The sequence below is a fragment of the Cyprinodon tularosa genome, unplaced genomic scaffold (genome assembly GCF_016077235.1).
Source record: "Cyprinodon tularosa strain WSP-4 unplaced genomic scaffold, ASM1607723v1 ctg505, whole genome shotgun sequence".
NCBI classification, from domain to species: domain Eukaryota; kingdom Metazoa; phylum Chordata; class Actinopteri; order Cyprinodontiformes; family Cyprinodontidae; genus Cyprinodon; species Cyprinodon tularosa.
This window is the reverse complement of record NW_024039236.1, coordinates 249600-273701: the sequence shown is the minus strand read 5'-3', so window position 1 is coordinate 273701 and position 24102 is coordinate 249600. Positions and strand designations below refer to the sequence as shown.

The following is a 24102-nucleotide window of genomic DNA, read 5'->3' as shown; positions in this document are numbered from 1 at the left end:
TGACCTTAGCTTGACCTCCAAGCCTTGGTTGAAAACCAGCTGAAAGGCTCCACGTCATCTGGCAGGCTGCGGTATTAATCCTGAAGACCTGAAGAACATTAGCATACCAGGGATGGTTGCAGCTTTGCCCGATATCCAGATACCTGCCATAACTGACTGGAAATGTCATCTGCTGGTGGGAAAACATGTAACAAACGTAACATGGAGTTTTGGCTGAAGTTTATTTTTTTAATGTTTTCTTTATATCCATTTCAAGCATTAGTTTTAAAACAGGATTTTTTTTAAGGTGATATCAGTTTTGTCTTAATCCGAAAATGTTTCTGACATTTTCTAACCAAATGTTCTCTCAGCACTAATCCAGGGGAAAAGCCTCACCATAGCCAAACATGATGGGACAGAAAAGAACAAACTTCCACTAACAAATCCCTGCAGCTCCTGATCACAGTTTTTCTTTTTTTTTTCAGCGTTTATTTTTAGGGCTTATAACAACAGAACTCTTGCATAAGCCTTTGAGAAGCACGCACACCCTGGCTCCTGGTGCTGCGGTTTCTGGGAACACCTCGAGCTGAATGGATGCAGTGGCTGCATCCGAGGAGATGTTGACATTTTTGTAGCAATCAACCATCAAACCCGAGAGCGGCTGCATTCATGACCGGCCCTGTCGTCTGTCAACGCCGCGGCCCTTATCTCTGACTTCTTTCTGTCTCTTTCTCTTTATGTAGTTCCACCCGTTCAGTCACCAAACTTTCTCTGCTGCCGGCTCCCCTTCTTTCAAGCTATGGAGTGGAATTTGTTCCATTATTATTATTAAAAGCAAAGAAAAACAAAATTTTGAAACAAATGCAATCCTGAAATTAATGCTTGAAAAACATCTTGGATGAGCTGATTTTTACGCCTTAAGTCTTTTTCATTTTTTTGTTCATGATTTTATATTTTCATGTCATTTTTACACACGTCATTTTTACACATTTTGTTCCGCTTTTCTGGGTCACAGAGGCAGCAGTCTAAGCAAAGATACCTAGAGTTCCTGATACAGATTTTTGGATTAAGTTTTATAAATTGCTTTCTTTCCAAACTGTGACTGATAAAATGTTCTTCGAAGCGTCCATATAAAAAAAGAGTCTTTGCTCCTCACACCAGAGGAAAGCCCAACCGCAGAAGGGAAAAGTATGATCCATAAAATGAAAGGAATGCCTTTTTTTTCTCGATTTAGTTTGATTTGATAAAATAGTTTAAAATAAATTAAATAGTAAGAAAAAAGAAAAAGTTATTCTCAAAACCTTACACACAACTTACACAAACATTTGGGTTCATTGTGTTTTTTAAATGAGAAATCCTGAACTGTCCTGCTAATACGCTCCATAACAAACCTCCACATCCCTTCCTGCTTTGCAGAGACCTGAAGCTGGACAACATCCTGCTGGATGCTGAGGGTCACTGCAAGCTGGCAGACTTTGGGATGTGCAAGGAGGGAATCCTGGATGGAGTCACAACCACCACCTTCTGCGGGACCCCAGACTACATTGCACCAGAGGTAAAACCTCCCAAGAAGTTTGAAATGCGCCAGCAGCCAGTAACACGTACATGCTCATTTTTTCCATGAATGTCAGATATCAGTCAGAGGCCAATCAGTCAACACCCCACTGAGCACTGGATTCAGGTTCATCTCTTTCTTCTGTTTTCTTGCACTAAATATGCTAATTACTTCCTCCATATTTTATTTAATTTGCATTTTTACTAAATATTGTACAGGAAATAACACTTATTTAGCTAATCAATCTGTCAATTGGTTTTTTGATTTTCTTAATAATTGTCCTCACTAGAACTAAGAAAGTAGATCAGACAGCTGATCCAGATGCTGCTGCCTGCGTCCTCACTAGAACTAAGAAAGTAGATCAGACAGATGATCCAGATGCTGTTGCCTTTGACCTCACTAGAACTAAGAAAGTAGATCAGACAGCTGCAGCTGATCCAGACGCTGCTGCCTGCGTCCTCACTAGAACTAAGAAAGTAGATCAGACAGCTGCAGCTGATCCAGATGCTGCTGCCTGCGTCCTCACTAGAACTAAGAAAGTAGATCATATTTGCCCAATTCTAAAGTCCTTCCACCTGCTTTCTATAGATCTATAGATCACTAAATGGCTTTGCTCCTAAGAAGGTTACAGACTGGGAGTGAACTGATACCTAGTATCAGTTCACTCCCAGAAAACTGGAGAAGTGCTGAAAGCCTCAGATTCTTTAAATCAGGACAAAACTTTTGATAATTAGAAACTCATTTAGAGATTTCTCTCTTAGACTGATATATAATTATTATTAGCTAAGTTTCCAGTCCACCTTTTCATTCAATGTTTCTATCATTTATCCCATTAATTATTATGTAGCTTTTATTTCAATGTATTTTTCTTTTTTCTCATTTTTCAGCACCTGTTTGTGCTTCTACTAAAATGTGCAAACTAGCACAATGTTGTTTATACAAAACTAACAAACTAAAACAAACTAGCATTGGTTGACAAAGAGTTTGTTAATAACAATATTTTTTTTTTACACAGTAAAATAAACTAAATAAAATAATTGAATACTCTAGGAATATAGTTTTGATTTAAAATGAGATTATGGTTATATAATTTGCTATATGTTATGTACTCCAACTGGTGAAAAAAAAATGTTTTTGTAAAAAGCCAACACAGTGCCTTAATGATGGATGGATGTGAAGGAGCCAATCATCTCCCACCTGCAGACCGAACAGGATGGAAAGATCTCACCAGAACATTCAATCACCTGAAAATATAAAAGGGTTTTTTAGTTGAGCAGAACTTTAGCAAACCACAGAAGATTGTCGGCCTAAACTAACAGCATTCTGTAGTTTCCAGGAAGCATTTCTTGTGTAGCTGAAATCATTGATCTGATGCTGTTTTCTGATCAGATCCTTCAGGAGTTGGACTACGGTCCGTCAGTGGACTGGTGGGCTCTGGGGGTGCTGATGTACGAGATGATGGCGGGACAGCCACCGTTTGAAGCCGATAACGAAGACGATCTGTTCGAGTCCATCCTCCATGACGACGTCCTCTACCCTGTCTGGCTCAGCAAGGAAGCCGTGTCCATCCTGAGAGCGGTCAGTCTCACACGCTCCCCCTGTTTAAAGTTCACAAACTTACAGTTTCTCATTTGATAATATGTACAAAATTAAACAGGTGAAAAACTTTCCAGCATTATGTTGTTTATAGCATAAAATAATTCACTAAGATAGCAGACAACGCTGAATTCCTCATTCGGTCACGTGACCAACTGAGGGATGCTGTGACATCAGTTTAGTCAGGAAGTAGTCATTTTACATACAGGTCAATATTTATTCACCTTTGTGATGGAGGTTTTATCCTTTAACGAGGATGAATAGGAAGCAATTAATGCTCGCTGGTTTAATCAGTGCTGTTAAATGTTCTTTGATCTTATGCAGAGTCAGTAGAACTTCATTTTCCAGATGCTGCTGTGTTTTAATTGGTTTAAACCAGAGTCCAACCTTTGGTTTGAAGAGGGGAACAGGGGATTGGTTCTGTTTTGGTTGGGTTTGCAGCGAGCTGCTGCAGCCGGGCGTGGAGGCTGGCGGTCAGTGTTGGAGCCCTGTGTGCGGAGCTGGCGGCCTGCATGGAGAAGGCGGTTCCTCGGTAATCCTGTCGCAGCGAGCGGTCCAAGCACCGGGTCCTTTCTGCTGTCCGGGTGGGAAACATTGGCCTTCCGATGTGGTTCTTACCAGGTTCGGCTCATGGCTCCGGGGCCAGTGGGGCTCCAGCTGTGGCTCTCCGCCTGCGGGATCCGCGTCTTCTTGTTCTTCTAGAGCTCGGAGCATAATGATGTGGAAATCCATCTGGTGCTGCGGCTATACTAAACTGTGCAATTAGCTATGCTTAGTTGTTTTATGAAGTAAAATATTAAACAATGCTTTAAATCAGCTTTGTTGCCATCAGGCACTTTATTAAAGATAGACAACAGCGAAAACAAGCCGATGATACTTTGCTTTATTGAATCCAACTGATGTTCAGACTTAGAGATTTAGACAGATTTTAATTTGTAATTTTGTACACCCAAGTCTAAACAGTGTAAACATAAAGAAATGTGGTTAAGAACAGCTCTCTAGACTATTTCAAGTGCAGCCTTGAAGTTAAGCAGCAATTATAAAAACATTGTGATGAAAAACGGCAATGTAAACATATGACTGTGTTGTTACAGTTCTAAAATTCAGTTCTTTTTTTATAACCCATTTTATAAAACATTCATCAGTCTGATGGCGGTACCTGATCAGTCTGATCAGAACCTGCTGGTCCTGCATTGAATGCTGTGAAGCCTCTTCCCAGAGGGCAGCAGGGAGAACAGTCCATGGTGGGGGGGGTGAGGGTTCATTGATGATGTCACAAACTCAGGAAGTCCAGGAACAGCATCCGCACGTAGGTGTTCTTCTCCTCAAGGTGTGTCAGGCTAAGGTGGAGAGCAGCAGAGATGGCGTCCTCAGTGGAGCGGCTCCATCGGTAGGCGAACTGGAACGGGTGGAATGTTGGCGGCAGACTGGAGACGATGTGTTCTTTAACCAGCCTTTGGAAGCACTCCATCATGATGGGAGTCGGTGCAACAGGCCAGTAATCATTGAGTGAGGTGACCTGAGGCTTCTTTGGGACTGGAATAATGGAGGCAGACTGGAAGCATGCTGGTACTATGGATCGGTTCAGCCAGGTGTTAAAGATGTCTGTGAGGTCACCAGCCCGCTGATCTACACACTCCTTATTCACCAACCCAGGCTGTGACAGAACGTTTGACTTCACTGATGTCACAGCTGGGGATCGCTAGAGGCGCCCAGCATGCTGTAAAATTCTCTCCATTTTTATTACTTGGAGCATTTTTAGTGATTTAAACCACATAGAGAAAAAAAAAGGATAATCTGCCATCACACACCATAAGACATGCTCCCATTGCCTGCAGCAAAACGTCGCCCTGGGCAGAGGGCCATAAAAAGCTCCTTCTGCGCGGTCTTTGCAGGGATCTATCTACTGCTGTGCAGGGGGAACCACCGGAAGCTTCAGGGTGTTTGGAAATGCATTGCTAGGAGACGGAAGGTAGTTTGTTGCCATTCCAGCTTTGTTTAACTTAGCTGTTCATATGAACAACCTCTCATTCTGCACCTCTAAAAATAAGGATCTATGCTGAAAACCTCAAGATATCACCAGAAAACAATCCTTTGTTTTTCATTAATATGGCTAAAAGGCCTTGACTATGTTGTTTCTGGTGGTTCTTGGCTTTGTTGTCTCTAAAGATGTGTTGAAATGTTTAAATAACAGGAGCCTCTGGCGGGTTAATGGACTCTAGCTGCTTCTATAATAATTATCTGGGGGAAATGTTTGTTTCTCTAAGGTTGCAGCATGTGAGCGAGGATGCAGCCTTTTTCTCACTGTCTGTTGATCCGGGTTTCCTGTCCTTCTGACTGCAGAACATTAGATAACTGTCTTTTCTCTTACTTTTCTGCGCGGTTCAAGTTTTTCCGAATATCCGTGTAATAACACTTGTCCTGCTGTGAATTTGCTCCGTGCTTCCTTCACAAACGCGTTTACCTTGGCTGTTGGTATGCTGTCACTGCAAAGCCTTGTGGGAAAGTGCCTGTTTATGTTGGACAGTCTCTTAACCGGAAGTCTGGACTTTGATTGGAGTTGTCATCCAGCTGAGTACTTCAGGTCACATGACCAACCCTCTTCATTCACTACGGAGACCGAGCAGCTTGTTGTCGTCTCAGCCGTTCATCATCGATGGGCAGCTTCGGTGAACTTCCTAAGACTTTCTTTTAAATCCCACTTCTGAAGCCCTAACTGCATCATTTCAAAAATAGAAATGTTCATTTTTTGTGGTAATATAGAAAAAACAAAAGCAACAGCAGTTAGTGCTGAAGGAAAGAGTCCTTTCATTTTTCTAGGAGTCCCAGTCAGAACTAATAACTGGTAAAACTGTAAAGGTGCATTGTTTTTATAATGTTCATGATGAATGCAGCGTGTTGCAGGATTTCTATAGGTATTTTAAATCCTTTGATTTGATTTAAAAAGAAGTTCAAGGCATAGAAAGATTTTGAAAGTACCCATAGAAAGACCCCCATCCTTGAAAGTCATTGAATGAAATGAATGAAAAACATATGTTTGCTGCTGTCGGTATGTTATTATTGGTATGTTATTATTAACTGCGTTAAGCCTGGATTCCAGTGTTTCTTGTTTGTTGCTAACATGTGTAACAGGACATGTGATCTTCTTGCGGGTGAATTGGTGAATTTCCAGTCACGTTAAATTAGTCATACAGTTTTTGCAAAAAACTAAACCCGGATGCATGACTGAGCAGCTGGGTTTGTCAAAGGAATCTAAATAATGAAAGATCTTTATTTTCGCTGGTCAGCCTGTAACTCCTGTAACTCATTGCTTTTTCTAAAGCTCAAACTTTGCAGGGATTTTTATTTCCATTATTGATGCAAAGGGGATGTTTAGTGAATGGAAATAATAGCAGCAATCTTGAAATTTAATTAAGAAAAAAACTTTTTCCAAAAAAGGTTTTGAGAGTAATGTTGCTGTTTTATTTCAGATAAAATGTTTTCAAATTGTTCTTATTTTCAGATGGAGTTTTATTGATTCTTTGGTTTTAGGAGCAAAGATGGATTTCTATCGGTGGATAAGAGCGAGCCTTTTTTATCAGGCGTCGAGTAAAGAAAATCTATAAAATGCAATTTGAAAAGTCAGCAACTCCTGAAACTCAATCTGACATAAAAATGTGAAAATCTTAATATTTGGTTTATAAAAGATGCAATTTGAATAGAAAAGTTACTCTCAAAACTTTTTTCTTCAAATTTTTATTTCTGGATTGCAGTTTTTCAAATTTTCTTTTTCAAGACATTTTCTTTTCTTTGAATAATAATGAAATGATCTCTTTTTTTATTGATTCTGATTTAACAACCTCTATGCTTGTAGTGTTTTACATGGTACTGATATCGCTGTGCCTACAAGCATAAACTTCACAATCTGATCAACAAAAACAAACTGAGATTGTAGCAGTAATAGATTAATGTGAATTAACAGCTGATGGGAAAAAGTGAAGATGTCTCTTAGTATTTAGCCATCCAAAGCATAAAGGTGAGCATGTGCAGCAGGTCGACTCGTCTCATTTGGAATAACTTATTTCTGAGGAGAATATAAAGCAGAAAAAGTCAAAACCAGATCCACCATCATGTTTGTAAAAAGTCCTATAATAAAACCGAGACCGAAACTTATATTAAATCACTTTGATATTGTTAACAAATTTATTAAGAAAAGTTTAGCATTTTGCCAGAATACTTTTTTAAACAAACTGTATTAATGTGAGCAGAGTTTATATCATGATGTATAAGACAATGTTTTTTATCAAAAGAGATCAGGATAAAGTCGATTGTAAGTTTATGTGAGAGATATCTAGTTAACCTTTCTTTTTTTGATCATAGGCATGGACATTATTTGGACACAGATTAAACAGCCGATGACTAATCCTGTATTAGTACTTGAAATTGTTATTTTGATTAATTCAAACCTCATCTTTTGGACCTTGTTTAATCTTCTGAGGCCTGAGGGACCCCATGATCAGGATGTATAAAACCTTTTTACGTCGCTCCCTTCAAATGAACGTCATCCTCGTGTATAAACAGTTTATTTTTATTTACAGCTAATGTTCCATCCAAACAACCCATCGACGTTGTCATTTATTTTTAGGACTTTGGTGGCTGTCAATTTCTAGTCTATTATAATGTGTAATGAAATGGAACAAACAGAAGAGCCCAATGTCCTCAACACGTCAAAAAAACAACACAAAATGCACATAAATGTCCTTAACCTCTTACACCCTCAGGGGGTATAAATAAATTTCTGCTTGCCAAAAACACACAAAAGTAAATCCCTTATAGCCTCACAGCTATTAGATTTAAGAAGAAACTTTTGGTACGTCTGTAAAGGTAAGATGTCATGAATGGTTTTCTGGTGTCAGCACCATTGTAGCTTTGACCCTGCCTGAAATATTAGGGACAAAATACAAAATATTTTGCATTTTTTGAACCTCGCCAAAATTTTCTTTGAAATAAACATTGCAAAACACTACTAAAATATTATTTATAGCACAAAAAAGTAGTACAGACTTTTAAATCTAAATGATGTGTAAAAATATACCAAATTTGGACTCAATCAGATGAATCATATTTATTTTAGAATGGTATTAGTGAGAAATTTCTTAGTCGGAGAGGCCATTTTGGCACATTTATCCAAAAATGTCACCAAACTGTGCCAAATGTGTTTTTTACATCAATACTGGGGGTTTGTTAAAATTACGTGGTCACGTGGCAGCTGGACCCGCCGGTGGGTCCGTAGGGTTCTAGGGGTTAACTGAATTAAGATGTAATAATATGAAAATGTACAAACAAAAAATAAATCACTGGTATAAAAAGAGTCACTTTTTCTGTAAACATGACGCTTCTTATTCTGAAGAGCTGTGTGACTAATTATTTCTTCTTTAATGGAATCAGAACATAAAACATCTGGAAGGTCTTTGTAATTAGAGCAAAGATGGAGCATAGATTGGCAGAATGGACATACTATATTGAAACTATACAAATTCAAATAAACAAGTAGCAGTTTCTAAATTTAAGATTTACTACATAGTAAAACATTCAGTACAATAGCATTTTCTCTGCTTTGTTTGGAACATAAAAATGAATCATCCTTAGTTGGATTTTGTCATTTTAATGTGTCTGTTTCAGGAGCGATCTCTGGTCAGGAGGAAGTGTTAGCCACATCCCAACTGCTTCAGTCACAAAGTTTCAAAGGGATTTTATGCTTGGAAATAAAGTTTATGTGAAGGAATTTGGGATGTGGATAAATTAACTAATTCAGAGCAATTGGAAACAAAATTCAAAACCAAATCAAAAAGCAAATCTAAGTGGTAAATCAAATATTTTTTGGCAAAAAATATTTTATTAGATGATCTCCATAATCAGAAAATAATAACCTTTGGTATTTTCTTTGATAAAGCTAGTACAGTAGCTAGCAGATATGGCGGCACTTATTTTAAAGTACTGTCATATTTTGGTCATCAAAGGTGATGAGCATATAAGGAACCTCATGAATGAAGTTAATAAATACTCAAACCCTAAATAAAAATATCAAACAATCACATATTCTAAATCTAAGTCCTATCATCAAATAATTTTTGAATGGCATTGACTCAGGAAAAGAAGTTATTAGTATAGCATCGTATTGACAGGGGGTTTAGTAAAGCGCAGCTTATCGTATCTGTTGAAGTATATGGAGATGCGTATCGACTCCATCCAGTCTAACACTTGGATGTGTTTATTTGTGAACCATTCCATTGTAGATCCTGCTTTATGTTTTTAATAATTGTCTTGTAGTCTCTGCTCTTTAGCAGACTCCAGCAGGGTTTCTTCTAGAATGATCCTGTATGTGGTTTCCTCCATCTCCCCATCAGTTTTAACCATCTTCCCTGCTGAAGAAATCCAGGCCCAAACCATGAAACACCACCGTGTTTGACAGTGGGGACGGTGTGTTCGTGGTGATGAACTGTTTCACCAAACATAACGTCTTACCAAAAAGTTGGATTTTGCTTCCATCAGACCAGAGCTCCTTCTTCCACATGCTTGCTGTAGCTCCCAGGTGGATTGTAATAAACTTTAAATGAGAGTTTTTATGGATATCTTTACGAAATGTCTTTCTTCCATAAAGACCAGATGTGTGACTGAAGTTGTCCCATGGACAGAGTCTCTATCCTCAGCCGTAGATCTCAGCAGTTCATCTAGAGGGATCAGGAGTCCCTTGGCTTCATCCCTGATCAGTCTTCTTCTTGTCTGAGCTGAACGTTTAGAGGGTCAGCTGGGTATTGGTAGATTCCCAGTGGTCGGATGCTCCTTCCAATTCAATATTATCGATTGCTCGGTGCTACTTGGGATTTTTAAAGAAAGGTAAATCTTTCTGTATCCAAATCCAGCTTTAAACTTCTCCTCCACAGTATCTGGGACCTGCCTGCTGTGTTCCTTGTTCTTCACGAAGCTCTCTGCTCTTTAAACAGACCTCTGAGTCGATCACAGAGCAGAAGCATTTATACAGACACTTGATTCCACACAGGTGGATTCTATTGACCATCACCTGTCAATGATGGTCAACAGTGGATCATTCAGAGATCATCGCTGATCTTCTCTAGAGTTACTGAAAGTAAGAGGCCTGCATAATTTTGCACGCCCCACTCTTCAGTTTAGTATTTGATAAAAAGGTTTAAAATATCCAATACATTTTGTTCTACTTCATGGTTGTCTCCCACTTGTTTTGATTATTCATTAAAAAAAATGCTATTTTATATCTTTATGTTCGAAGCCTGAAATGTGGCAAAGAGTTTTAAAAGTTCAAGGAGGCTGAATACTTTCACAAGGCACTCTGTACATCCCTACTGTCAACATTTACAACAGCTGGTTAAAAAAAAGGAATTACTGCATTATTTAATTAAGTGTTTTTAAATTTAATCAAAGTAAAAAAAAAAGCCAATCTCTCCATGGCAAAGACAATAGAGCCGCGTAGTGGCCAGAGCAGCGGGCATCTGGAGCGGCGAACGCCGAGCAACCGCAGCATCTGACTTCATGATCCACGAGCCACCAGGTTCACTGCTGGACGCCTTTGTGATGCTCAGAATGCGTTTGGTGTGAACGCACCATTTTAGTCACTTAAAAAAATTTGCTAATGAAGACAGTACGATAGTTTTGACTCTGCATCTGGTCCCAGACGGTTCTACACCTGGATGGCCCGGGTTTAGAGTTTTTATCTTTGTTTAGTATCTGGAACATTTCTGCAGGATCTGCAAGTTCCAGTTTGTGACTTTTCCACAGGATGTAACCAAATCCACCACATTGCTCCCTTAACTGTAAAACTAAAAGTTTGCGTCTGTCTCCTTTTTTTTGTCAGTTCATGACAAAGAGTCCTACCAGGCGTCTGGGCTGCGTGGTGGCCCAGGGCTCCGAGGAGGCCATTAAGCTCCATCCCTTCTTCAGAGAGATCGACTGGATGCTGTTGGAGCAGAAGAAGGTCAAGCCGCCATTTAAACCTCGCATTGTGAGTTAAATTAGTAAAAGACATGCCTTCTCTTTCCATAGTTTGCATATTATACCTGCTTCAAACTGCTGATACAGTTCAGCAACCATGAGAACAAAGGCTAAAAGTGACCCAGCAACACTTTCTCAATTGTTCTGTTTCTTACAGAAAACCAAAAGGGACGTCAATAACTTTGACCAGGACTTTACACGTGAAGAACCTGTCCTGACGCCCGTGGATGACAGCATCATCAAGCAGATCAACCAAGACGAGTTCAAAGGATTTTCCTACTGTGGAGACGACGCCCCAGCATAGATCCCAAAACCAACACACAGAAAAACAACAAGCAGATTCATCCAGACTCTGACTACTCCAGGAATTATACTAGACCATTTGTGTGTCTCATTATGGATTCTGTGCTCTTGTTTGTCCATATGAATTGTAACCAAATGCTTCAGCAGCATGTGGGGGCAGGTTGGCGAGGGGAAGATGTGGGTAACGCCAAGGTGAATATACAGTATAATGTGTAGCAGCCTGCATGCACCTTAAAAGAGACGCTCAGTTCTTCACAGAATGTGACGTATCCTGTATGCGTGTTTTGGGTTGTTTTTCTGTTTTTGTTTTTGTGAACGACAAAAAAAAAACATAATGAATGATTGTCTTTAAATCTAAAAAGTGCTTTATTCCCTGTGTTACGAGATGAGGAAAGGCGGAGCCAGAAGATTCAATAATTTTTATCCAAAGTCCAGTGGATAATGTTTGGAAAAGGCGCCACAGCAACAATGTTTGCATTTTTAATCTAGATTCATTATCCTGATTATTGCATTTTGGAACAAAAACAGGAGGGAAATAGAAAAGTGATATCCCAGGTCTTCAGTAAGCCGTACATGGTGCCATGAGCTGCTGACTAACCGAGCTGACGTAGCACCACACTGGGAGCATCCTCTGCTTTAATAAAGTAGGAAGTTGATAGATCTGATATTCTGTTGCAGGTTTATTTCTGGATCTTGTTTAGATTTCCAGTTTTTAGGGAAGTGCATTGGTGTTATAAAGCAAACTGGAAAGCTAACGTAGGAGCTAACAGGTTTTATTCGTAATTAGAGTTCTGAACAAAGCTTGTTGTCTTGATTACCGGTAAAAAAAAAAGAGTTTTCTGATGTTTTTTTTTGTTTTGTTTTTTATTTGCAGATCATCATTAAATTTCTCCTTTAGACTGTCAGGAAAAATTTAACTAGAGTTCAGTTAAATTAAAAAAGAGATTAATTCCCTTCATACAACTTCCACTGGTTCATATTTCATCACGTTACAACTTTAAACGTAATGGCCGGAGCGGCTCCACCCTGGGCGCTATTCCTCGCCCAAAGGACAGCGTCACAGAACTGAAAAATGTGCAAAGTTGAATGTATGAGCTCTGCTGTGTGCGTGTTTACATATACAGAGAGCCGTTTTATATAAAGGATCTTTATGCTTTCATTTCTGTTCAGGGTTTCTTTTTTTTTATTAGATAGATTTTTTTATTTTATTTAGACCCATGTTACTGTGCTTACGCCCTCACACCCATCTCTGGTGTCCTTCAGAGCTTTTGTTTTAGGGTAGAAGTCAGGAAAGATCTAAGAAAACTCAAAGTGCAATACTCCACGGGAGAATTTATTTCTTTACGCCTAATGTATTCCTTAAGTTTATTTCCTTTAAAGCCATACACAGTTCACCCTTTAGCTTCTAATGAGGCCAACACATGAAAATGAGTCAACAAACATGATCAGTCGTATTTTAATTGAGGATTATTTGCTTGTATTGTGCGATTCATACCCACCACTGGGGCTTAATGTTCATCTAAGTGATGCAAAACGCCTGGGATCGCCGCTATTGCAAAAATGTAACCTTAATAATGTAGCAGTTTTTAGTTAAAGGACATTTGACATTGTGTAACTGACTACTGTCGATCTAAATTGAAAATAGTGCTGCGTCACATCTGGTGTATAACATCCAAATGCTTCCCCAGAGGTTAGAATAACGGTGCTCCTTTGGTCCCATTTTGGAGAAGTATCTAGACTCAGACTTAGACAGATTCTATTTGTCATTTTGTTTACACAAGTGTAAAACAAAAAGAAATTTCGTTCTCTTTCATCTTTTTAATCTACATAGAAAGAGTTAAAAAAAATGTATTGATGTGTCTAAAAATCTTAGTTCCTTGATTTGTTGCTTTTGTTATTGGAGACTTGGTATTAATTTTGTGCAGGTTTGTGTTCAGGTTGTTTTCAGGTTTTTGGAATCGCCTACAGTCTGTGAAATGTAGAAGAGACAAGCTGGATCTTAGCTCAGACTGGATCCTTCCACAGATTTAGATCTGAACTTTGACTAGGCCAATATAACACACAACATAGTGGAAATATTCAATCCTGGCTCTGGCTGTGAGTTCAGGGTCAGCTCAGCCTCATGTTTTTATTTTTCCCAGCAAACGCCATTTGATGTAGTCAGACCAGATTCTCTGTCCCTCCTGATCAAACGCCTAATACTGCATCCACCATGTTTAAACACTGTGTTCAGTTAAATGCGACGGCCAAAAGCCTCAGTTTGCTGTAATCCAATCAGAGCACATGGTCTGTGCCAAAATGCCAACAGGATATTTTTTAACTTAAAACTCTTCTTTCCACTTTTTGCCAGATAAACGGCAGGCATGGCTTATAGTCAGGCTGATAACTCACATGATCTGTTGGTCTCTACAGCTCCCCCAAAGTTGTTTGTTGCTTTTCTGATTCAAGCTGTCAATAGAGAGTTTTTATTCCATGTTGGGAAGGGAAGCTCTTCTGTTTTTGTGGTATGGAGTCAACATTGTTCCATTATTGTTTACCAAAAAAAAATATAATCTAGAGGCAATTGAGAAATAAACATATAGGAAAACTTCTCAATAAGAAAAAGGCTTTGTTTTCTACAGTTATATATTTACATATATAATTTTTATATAATTTTTTTCTCTGTTTTTACATTTTATTTTTCAAAATAAAAAAAATGTTTTACAGAACGAGTTTAAAGAACTATTATTTTTTATTAAGGTTTACATTTTTTAATATAAAAAATTTAAAATTTGAAAAAATTAAATATGACATTTTTTTTAAATGAAAAAAGAGCAAAATCGCTCTCAAAAAATTTTTTTTAGGAGGCTTTTTTACAGTTTCATTTCTGGATTGTGTTTTTTTATTTTTATTTCAATTTACAAAATGTGTTCTTTGCATGGAACAATACTGGAACAGAATTGACCCCATATAGGCTGAGGTTCCTTCTAAAACAGCTATAAAAACGATTGTTTTTGTGTGCTGCGATATTTAACTGAAATCAACAGTTAAACCCCTCACTTCTAAAACTTACTTTGAAATCTTTAATAGGGTTAGGAACAAAGTGCTTCTGTGGGGAGCAAGGGTGTAACGTATTCATAAAAATCTATTTTAAAAAGCATGTTAAAAAAATAAATGTTATGGACTCATGCATGATGTTTTACTTGAGGGATGAACTGCTAAAACCTGTTCAGCAAACTGGTTTTATCTCAACATGTGAAGATGATATTTCAGAGATTTTTCCCCTGATCTGCTATGATAGAGTAACCAGCAGGTAAGAACATGCATGTAGCAGCAGAACATGAAGCAGACGTTTGATGCAGCAATTTAAACTTAACTAAAAGCCCAGCAGACAGAAGCCACTCTAAGTCACGTTTCTATCATTTTACGCTCCCCTGCCTTCACTTCTCCACTTCTCATGTTTCCCTTTGCAGCTTTATTTAGTTGGAAATCGGAAAATGTCAAGTAGATTGTCCCACTTTGCCCCCCTTCCCTAAAAAAGGGACGCTGTGTCCCAGAATTCCCTTGTGCTGAACGCTGTTTCCAACAACAACATTCTTCATGTCAAGCTTGCGTTCACAGATTTTCCACATCAGGAACAAACATTAGTAAGGATTTGACACGACGTCCTGTCATCCAATCTGTGGTTTTATTCTGTCGTTTCCATCCCCATCCTGTGAGTTCATTGTTGAGTTTTGTGCCAAATGTACTGTATTTTTAACGGACATGAAGGTGTATTTTAATTTTTGAATGGAATAAAATATGTCAGAACGAAGACAGTCTGTGACTTTTTTTAATAGAAATTCTGTTTATTCTTACAAATATTCATGTTCATTCTTACTGAATATTTAGTTGTTCTGACATTTATTCAGCCATCGTCTGGCAGCTTTCGTTATCTTGTTAATCTGAGCTGTCAGAAAAAGTTCATCATGTTCTTTGCTTCTGTAAAATGTAGTTAGACCAGCTTTCAAAGCAAAAGCTTAACAAAGTCTGCTTAGTCTGCTTGTTTGGGCCTTTACTGTGTTTTAATCGTTTATTACAGTTAATTAAGCCTAGTTAAATAAAATCAAAAATGGGAAAACATTTTTCTTCATTGACATAAATAAAAGTTGTAATTGAAAAAGAAAAAGGTATAACTGGAGCTCTATTGTGCATTTATAAACTAAAACATAAAATAGATATTTAACTTTTGTGTTTAAAATGTATTTCTAAACCATAAACACACATGAAATGTTTTCTATTCACATTTTCTATGTTTGAACAGTTTTTTTGATAGTTACAAAAAAATATATGAGTATAAAAACAACTGAAAATAGTACAAGAACCCAGAAACCAAAGTGAACAATAATAAACTATACATAAAAAATCTATAAAATCTAACCAATACAAACTGAATTAGGATTATAGGAAAAAATGCCAACATGTTGTATCCTTGGTTCAAATCAAGTTAAGCTCTGCTAAACATTAACTTTTAGCTAAGTGGCTGATGAAGCGTGTGCATTCAAAGTGAAGAGTAAAAGTAAACACACCTTCTGTCAATTGAAATGCAGAGATTAAATTATCAGCAGCAGGGGAAGTGGAGCTGCTGACCTGATTAACATGTAAGCCAGGAAGGTTTAGACTTAAACATTGATCTAAGTTACATTTAGGGTTAACATAAGACATAAAAGGGTATTTAAATTATGTCAAAAATTAAAGTGTTTGGTTTAGATTTTGTCCGTCTTTCAGCTGTGATATTAGATATGCAATAAGGTTTGTTTATATGGGTAGGGTAAAGAACTGGATGAAAAGTGTTGAATATGAACATTTAGTTAAAATTATCTGCATAAGACTTAATCGAATTTTATATTAAGGCATTTCAGCATCTTTAAAAGGGCAGGTTGCAGCCATATGAATAAAACCTCTTATTGCATCATTTGATTTATTTTAGACCTATTTTTGAAACATATTCTTTTAGTTTGTGACATGATGTGCCTTGTTTGGCGCCCTGGTTTCTGTGATTAGGCCTTTAGCTTCAGACATCCTGTGCTCTAAATGAGTCCTGATTTCCAACCAGAACATGGAGGATTAGAGATCCTGGTATCGCATCTCCAAGACAGATGAGGAATGGATGCGTCGCCCAACTGGCAAAGAATGGGTTAATTAATGACTGGAGTTTCAGAGCAGCTAAATTTAAAATCTAATCCTGGCAGAGAAAGGTCTGTGTTTCACTTTTATGTTTTTTTTTACATTATCTACACATTAATAATCGATGTTAGCTTCTTAATTCCAGAAAAAGAAAAAAAAGGACAATGTCAGCATACATACCTGGAACTTCCAGGGTTCAGGAGCTAAGCTACATTTTTATCATATTGAATGAAAGTTCTCCATATTCTTTTTACACTCTGATATACTGATTGTTATTCTCTATAGTAGAAGGTTTCTACTGGTCTGAGGGGATGGAATCCCAACCAACATAATGGTTTTCCAAATATTTTTCCCTCTCTCCAGAACAATTTAATTTCTTCACATTGTCTTGATTAGATGACCTCCGTACACACCGTGACATCCACATTGTGAAGGAAGGCCTTCTGCTCTGTCTAATCTGGCTAACAAATTAACAATGCACATGATGTATAAAAGGATAAACCTAACAGTCACATTAAATTAAATAGCATTCCTTTATCTTCCACACATTTTATGCAGGTAGATCCTCTCTCCAGGCATCCAGTTCATTTTGTTTGTTTTTGGATGAGTGCATCATAATAAGATTGTAAAACTTACAGCATCCTGTGCAACATTTATTTCCATATCAGAATAAGAGGTTTGGGTGAGAGCAAAGCTCTGGTTTTGAACTTCTATAAGCTGGAGGTTTTTACAAAAGTATCCAACACTGAATTTTTTAATGCCACATTAATGCCACCATGATTTAAAGTTGAATCTGCTCTGCCTGGTTTGAAGAAATGATGACCATCTTTTGGGGTAAATTGTGTCTGATTCTCTAAGATGGTTTTTAACATCGCACCCTATCTTAATTGTATGTTTTATAATTGGATTTTTGGCTTGCTTCTCTTAAATTTTAGCAGAATTAGAGGGTTTGAATAAGGGAAGGGGTAAATGCACATGAATGGATTCCACTTGAGTCTAATAAGGAGAATCAGATGTAGAGAAATAAAAAGCCATTGGCTTCATCTGTGCCGCTCACTAATAATTGGGGCATTGCAGACTCCCACGATCAAATACTGATAGAATCATTTCTAGTCTTGCCTTCTGATAAAAATGCTTTTGTTAATCTTGAAATCAAATCTGAATGTGTAGGCAGAGGAATGTAGTGATATGATTAGAGGAAAGTAATTTGGATAAGTTATGGCTTTTGAGTAGGTTTATTCTCCCCATAGTAGACTCCCTTTTGGAGAACCAAGCCTCTAATTATTCCTCACGTCGGCTATCACTGTTTATTGTTGTGTGTGAATAACAAGAGACTAAAACACATAAATCAGCCGCACCTCGGACTAAATCTTTGGATTTAATGTTGTTCATAACACCTGTACTGGGGATGCATATCTCGGCAGGCATTAACTTTTTGGCATAACATCGGACCGAAGTCCGCTAATCTGTGACCTCTGCATTATACCGAAGCCAAGAGTAACGAGTAATGTGTGTTTAAAAAATGTAAGGAATAGAAAGTACAGATACTTGTGTGAAAATGTAATGAGTAGAAGTCAGAAGTAGGAGGAAAAATAAGTAATGGAGTAAAGTATAGATACCTAAAAAGTGTACTTAAGTACAGTAACGAAGTATTTGTACTTCGTTACTTGACACCTCTGAATAAAGCTTTTTGTTTAGAAAACATGCAAATAGAAACAGACGAACGGGTCCACCCCTCTGGTCGTTTGGCTTCTTTGTTAGCCTGCAGTGCCCCTTACCTGTTTATGCCTCTTAAAGGGGGCTTGTTAAAGTGAATTGTTGTCCTGGCTAATCAGGTCGAGGTGTTCTGCTGTCCTGTTCAGGGGTTGGGTGTGTGTATGCAGTGTAAACATGTATGCAGTTCAGTTTGCAGGTTGACTACATCATCTTCAGTGTTTGGTACGCGGAGCTCCGTCTGTGACACTCACTTCCCACGTTTGTTTATCTCCTTCCTCATGCCTTCTATAGGTGTTCATATAGGGTCACATTTCCACTAGAACGCTCTTCTCTAAGAATGTACACTCACCGGCCACTTTATTAGGTACACCTGTCCAACTGCTTGTTAACACTTAATTTCTAAGCAGCCAATCACATGGCGGCAACTCAGTGCATTTAGGCATGTAGACATGGTCAAGACAATCTCCTGCAGTTCAAACCGAGCATCAGTATGGGGAAGAAAGGTGATTTGAGTGACTTGCCTCCTACCCTTAGATCGCTCCTACCCTTAGATCGTGCCCACCCTTAGATCGCTCCTACCCTTAGATCGCTCCTACCCTTAGATCGCTCCTACCCTTAGATCGCTCCTACCCTTAGATCGCTCCTACCCTTAGATCGTCCCCACCCTTAGATCGCTCCTACCCTTAGATCGTCCCCACCCTCAGATCGCTCCTACCCTTAGATCGCTCCTACCCTTAGATCGTCCCCACCCTTAGATCGCTCCTACCCTTAGATCGCTCCTACCCTTAGATCGCTCCTACCCTTAGATCGCTCCTACCCTTAGATCGTCCCCACCCTTAGATCGCTCCTACCCTTAGATCGCTCCTACCCTTAGATCGTCCCCACCCTTAGATCGCTCCTACCCTTAGATCGCTCCTACCCTTAGATCGCTCCTACCCTTAGATCGCTCCTACCCTTAGATCGCTCCTACCCTTAGATCGTCCCCACCCTTAGATCGCTCCTACCCTTAGATCGCTCCTACCCTTAGATCGCTCCTATCCTTAGATCGTCCCCACCCTTAGAACTTCCCCATCCTTAGTTCGTCCCCACCCTTAGAACGTCCCCAACCTTAGATCGTCCCAACCCTTTGAATGTCCCCAACCTTAGATCGCCCAAACCCTTAGAGCGCCTCCACCCTTAGAGCACTCCCATCCTTAGATCGTCCCCACCCTTTGAATGTCCCCACCCTTAGATCGTCCCCACCCTTTGAATGTCCCCAACCTTAAAGCGCAAAAACCCTTAGAGCGCCTCCACCCTTAGAGCACTCCCATCCTTAGATCGTCCCCACCCTTAGAACGTCCCCACCCTTAGATCGTCCCCACCCTTAGGTCGTCCCCACCCTTTGAATGTCCCCAACTTTAGATCGATCCCACCCTTAGATCGTCCCCACCCTTTGAATTTTCCCAACTTTAGATTGCTCCTACCCTTAGATCATCCCCACCCTTAGATCGTCCCCACCCTTTGAATGTCCCCAACCTTAGAGCGCCCTAACCCTTGAAGCGCCCAAATCCTTAGAGCACTCCCTGTTGGGAGCTGGAGAAGTTCCACCTTTCTCCAGCAGAGTCCGCCGTGGATCCTTCTGAGTGAGCCTCCTGCACAGCTGCAGCCCATCAAGATCTGTCTTCAGACCTTGCCTCAACGCCGCAGTGTTGATCCAGTTGGTCAGCGCCTAAGCCTAGACTCTCAGTGTTACTTTGTGACTTTGAACCCAGCCAGGATTCTGACCGTTGTCTCTGTCTTCCAGGAAACCAGTGTCTCCTCTGAGAAGCTCAGGAAGAGCTAACCTGCCGAGCCGACCCTCTGAGCCAAACCCGAAGAACCATAGAGAACTTCCATGCAGCTCAGGACTAAGAGCTGGAAAACCCTAAGCCAAGGTCTGTTCATTATTAGATGTGAGACGCTGAAGCAGCAAGCGGACTCTGCTGATCAACTCCTCTCCAGATCCAACAGTGACTCTCCCAAAGCTAACCTCAAGAACCCTCAAGGTACGATCAGTTATCATCTAGAAATCAAGCTCCTGCTTGCAACGCTAACTGAACTGTCTCTCACGCAGACTCCGGTGAACCAGTGTCCAGGCCCGAACCAGAACCAGTACTTTCAGTGTGCTTGTATCAAAATAAACTTGTTGAACTTTTATTCCTGTGTCCGTCAGTGGTGTTCTGCATACTTGGGTCGCTATTAGTGAACCCATCATGACACTCCCATCCTTAGATCGTCCCAACCCTTTGAATGTCCCCACCCTTAGATCGTACCCACCCTTTGAACGTCCCCACCCTTAGATCGTCACCACCCTTAGATCGCTCCTACCCTTACAACGTCCCCATCCTTAGATCGTTCCCACCCTTTGAATGTCCCAAACCTTAGATCACTCCTACCCTTAGATCGTCCCCACCCTTAGATCGTCCCCACCCTTTGAATGTCCCCAACCTTAGTTGTTTTTAAACCCAAATAACTATTGAATGAGGGTGGGCTAAGGGGGGCTGATGGTCTACTTGGGGCCATGTGTGGGTTTGGACCAGCTCTGCTCCAGGGAGCAGCCCAATGATTGTGTTTGTTTTATATTGCCTTTTATTCATTGAATTACTGCCCTATAAAGTGTAGAGGAACATTTTGTCATTTGTTTATTCTTTTAAAGCAGGTACTAAATTAATGTTGGGGGGGGGGGGTGTTACTGCAGCGTCCCCATCCTTAGATCGTTCCCACCCTTTGAATGTCCCAAACCTTAGATCACTCCTACCCTTAGATCGTCCCCACCCTTTGAATGTCCCCAACCTTAGATCACTCCTACCCTTAGATCGTCCCCACCCTTAGATCGTTCCCACCCTTTGAATGTCCCAAACCTTAGATCACTCCTACTCTTAGAACGTCCCCACCCTTAGATCATCCCCACCCTTTGAATGTCCCCACCCTTAGATCGCTCCTACCCTTAGAACGTCCCCACCCTTAGATCGTCCCCACCCTTAGATCGTGCCCACCCTTAGATAATGCCCAACCTGAGATTGCTCCTACCCTTATATCGCTCCTACCCTTAGATCGTCCCCACCCTTAGATTGCTCCTACCCTTAGATCACTCCTACCCTTAGATCGTCCCCACCCTTAGATCATGCCCACCCTTAGATTGCTCCTACCCTTAGATCGCTCCTACCCTTAGATCGTCCCCACCCTTAGATCGTCCCCACCCTTAGATCGTGCCCACCGTTAGATCGCTCCTACCCTTAGATCGTCCCCACCCTTAGATCGTCCCCACCCTGAGATCGTGCCCACCCTTAGATCGTGCCCACCCTTAGATCTCTCCTACCCTTAGATCGTCCCCACCCTTAGATCGTGCCCACCCTTAGATTGCTCCTACCCTTAGAACGTCCCCACCTTTAGATCGTGCCCACCCTTAGATCGTGCCCACCCTTAGATTGCTCCTACCCTTAGAACGTCCCCACCTTTAGATCGTCCCCACCCTTAGATTGCTCCTACCCTTAGAATGTCCCCAACCTTAGAGCGCCCAAACCCTTAGAGCGCCTCCACCCATAGAGCACCCCCACCCTTAGAACGTACACATAATTTATTCGACACTATTTTCTCACTGGGATAATAATGTGTTTTGGAATTGATTTTTAATACTGACTTGAATTTATCGTATGATTTCACAATAAGGTGAAGGTTGTTGAATTTTTTTTTTTTTTTTTTTGCTGTTGTTTTTAAACCCAAATAACTATTGAATGAGGGTGGGCTAAGGGGGGCTGATGGTCTACTTGGGGCCATGTGTGGGTTTGGACCAGCTCTGCTCCAGGGAGCAGCCCAATGATTGTGTTTGTTTTATATTGCCTTTTATTCATTGAATTACTGCCCTATAAAGTGTAGAGGAACATTTTGTCATTTGTTTATTCTTTTAAAGCAGGTACTAAATTAATGTGGGGGGGGGGGGGGTGTTACTGCAGCGTCCCCATCCTTAGATCGTTCCCACCCTTTGAATGTCCCAAACCTTAGATCACTCCTACCCTTAGATCGTCCCCACCCTTTGAATGTCCCCAACCTTAGATCACTCCTACCCTTAGATCGTCCCCACCCTTAGATCGTTCCCACCCTTTGAATGTCCCAAACCTTAGATCACTCCTACTCTTAGAACGTCCCCACCCTTAGATCATCCCCACCCTTTGAATGTCCCCACCCTTAGATCGCTCCTACCCTTAGAACGTCCCCACCCTTAGATCGTCCCCACCCTTAGATCGTGCCCACCCTTAGATAATGCCCAACCTGAGATTGCTCCTACCCTTATATCGCTCCTACCCTTAGATCGTCCCCACCCTTAGATTGCTCCTACCCTTAGATCACTCCTACCCTTAGATCGTCCCCTCCCTTAGATCATGCCCACCCTTAGATTGCTCCTACCCTTAGATCGCTCCTACCCTTAGATCGTCCCCACCCTTAGATCGTCCCCACCCTTAGATCGTGCCCACCGTTAGATCGCTCCTACCCTTAGATCGTCCCCACCCTTAGATAGTCCCCACCCTGAGATCGTGCCCACCCTTAGATCGTGCCCACCCTTAGATCGTGCCCACCCTTAGATTGCTCCTACCCTTAGAACGTCCCCACCTTTAGATCGTCCCCACCCTTAGATTGCTCCTACCCTTAGAATGTCCCCAGCCTTAGAGCGCCCAAACCCTTAGAGCGCCTCCACCCATAGAGCGTACACATAATTTATTCGACACTATTTTCTCACTGGGATAATAATGTGTTTTGGAATTGATTTTTAATACTGACTTGAATTTATCGTATGATTTCACAATAAGGTGAAGGTTGTTGAATTTTTTTTTTTTTTTTTTGCTGTTGTTTTTAAACCCAAATAACTATTGAATGAGGGTGGGCTAAGGGGGGCTGATGGTCTACTTGGGGCCATGTGTGGGTTTGGACCAGCTCTGCTCCAGGGAGCAGCCCAATGATTGTGTTTGTTTTATATTGCCTTTTATTCATTGAATTACTGCCCTATAAAGTGTAGAGGAACATTTTGTCATTTGTTTATTCTTTTAAAGCAGGTACTAAATTAATGTTGGGGGGGAGGGATCGTCCCCACCCTTAGATCGTTCCCACCCTTTGAATGTCCCAAACCTTAGATCACTCCTACTCTTAGAACGTCCCCACCCTTAGATCATCCCCACCCTTTGAATGTCCCCACCCTTAGATCGCTCCTACCCTTAGAACGTCCCCACCCTTAGATCGTCCCCACCCTTAGATCGTGCCCACCCTTAGATAATGCCCAACCTGAGATTGCTCCTACCCTTATATCGCTCCTACCCTTAGATCGTCCCCACCCTTAGATTGCTCCTACCCTTAGATCACTCCTACCCTTAGATCGTCCCCTCCCTTAGATCATGCCCACCCTTAGATTGCTCCTACCCTTAGATCGCTCCTACCCTTAGATCGTCCCCACCCTTAGATCGTCCCCACCCTTAGATCGTGCCCACCGTTAGATCGCTCCTACCCTTAGATCGTCCCCACCCTTAGATCGTCCCCACCCTGAGATCGTGCCCACCCTTAGATCGTGCCCACCCTTAGATCGTGCCCCACCCTTAGATTGCTCCTACCCTTAGAACGTCCCCACCTTTAGATCGTCCCCACCCTTAGATTGCTCCTACCCTTAGAATGTCCCCAGCCTTAGAGCGCCCAAACCCTTAGAGCGCCTCCACCCATAGAGCGTACACATAATTTATTCGACACTATTTTCTCACTGGGATAATAATGTGTTTTGGAATTGATTTTTAATACTGACTTGA

The 24102-nt window shown here is 40.7% G+C and overlaps 1 protein-coding gene across 2 annotated transcripts in view; it reads left to right on the top strand.

Moving 5' to 3' along the window:
* Positions 1-11819, top strand: part of LOC119795240 (protein kinase C epsilon type-like) — a 151946-nt gene extending 140127 nt beyond the window's left edge. The window contains exons 12-15 of one of the 2 annotated variants that reach the window (XM_038303131.1): positions 1396-1534; positions 2924-3112; positions 10998-11144; positions 11292-11819. In XM_038303131.1, the coding sequence (XP_038159059.1) occupies positions 1396-1534; positions 2924-3112; positions 10998-11144; positions 11292-11438 (622 nt within the window). In that variant the 3' untranslated portion in view covers positions 11439-11819. The remainder of the gene's footprint in view (positions 1-1395; positions 1535-2923; positions 3113-10997; positions 11145-11291) is intronic. The other variant, XM_038303132.1, reaches the window with a different exon arrangement.
* Positions 11820-24102: the final 12283 nt, after the last annotated feature.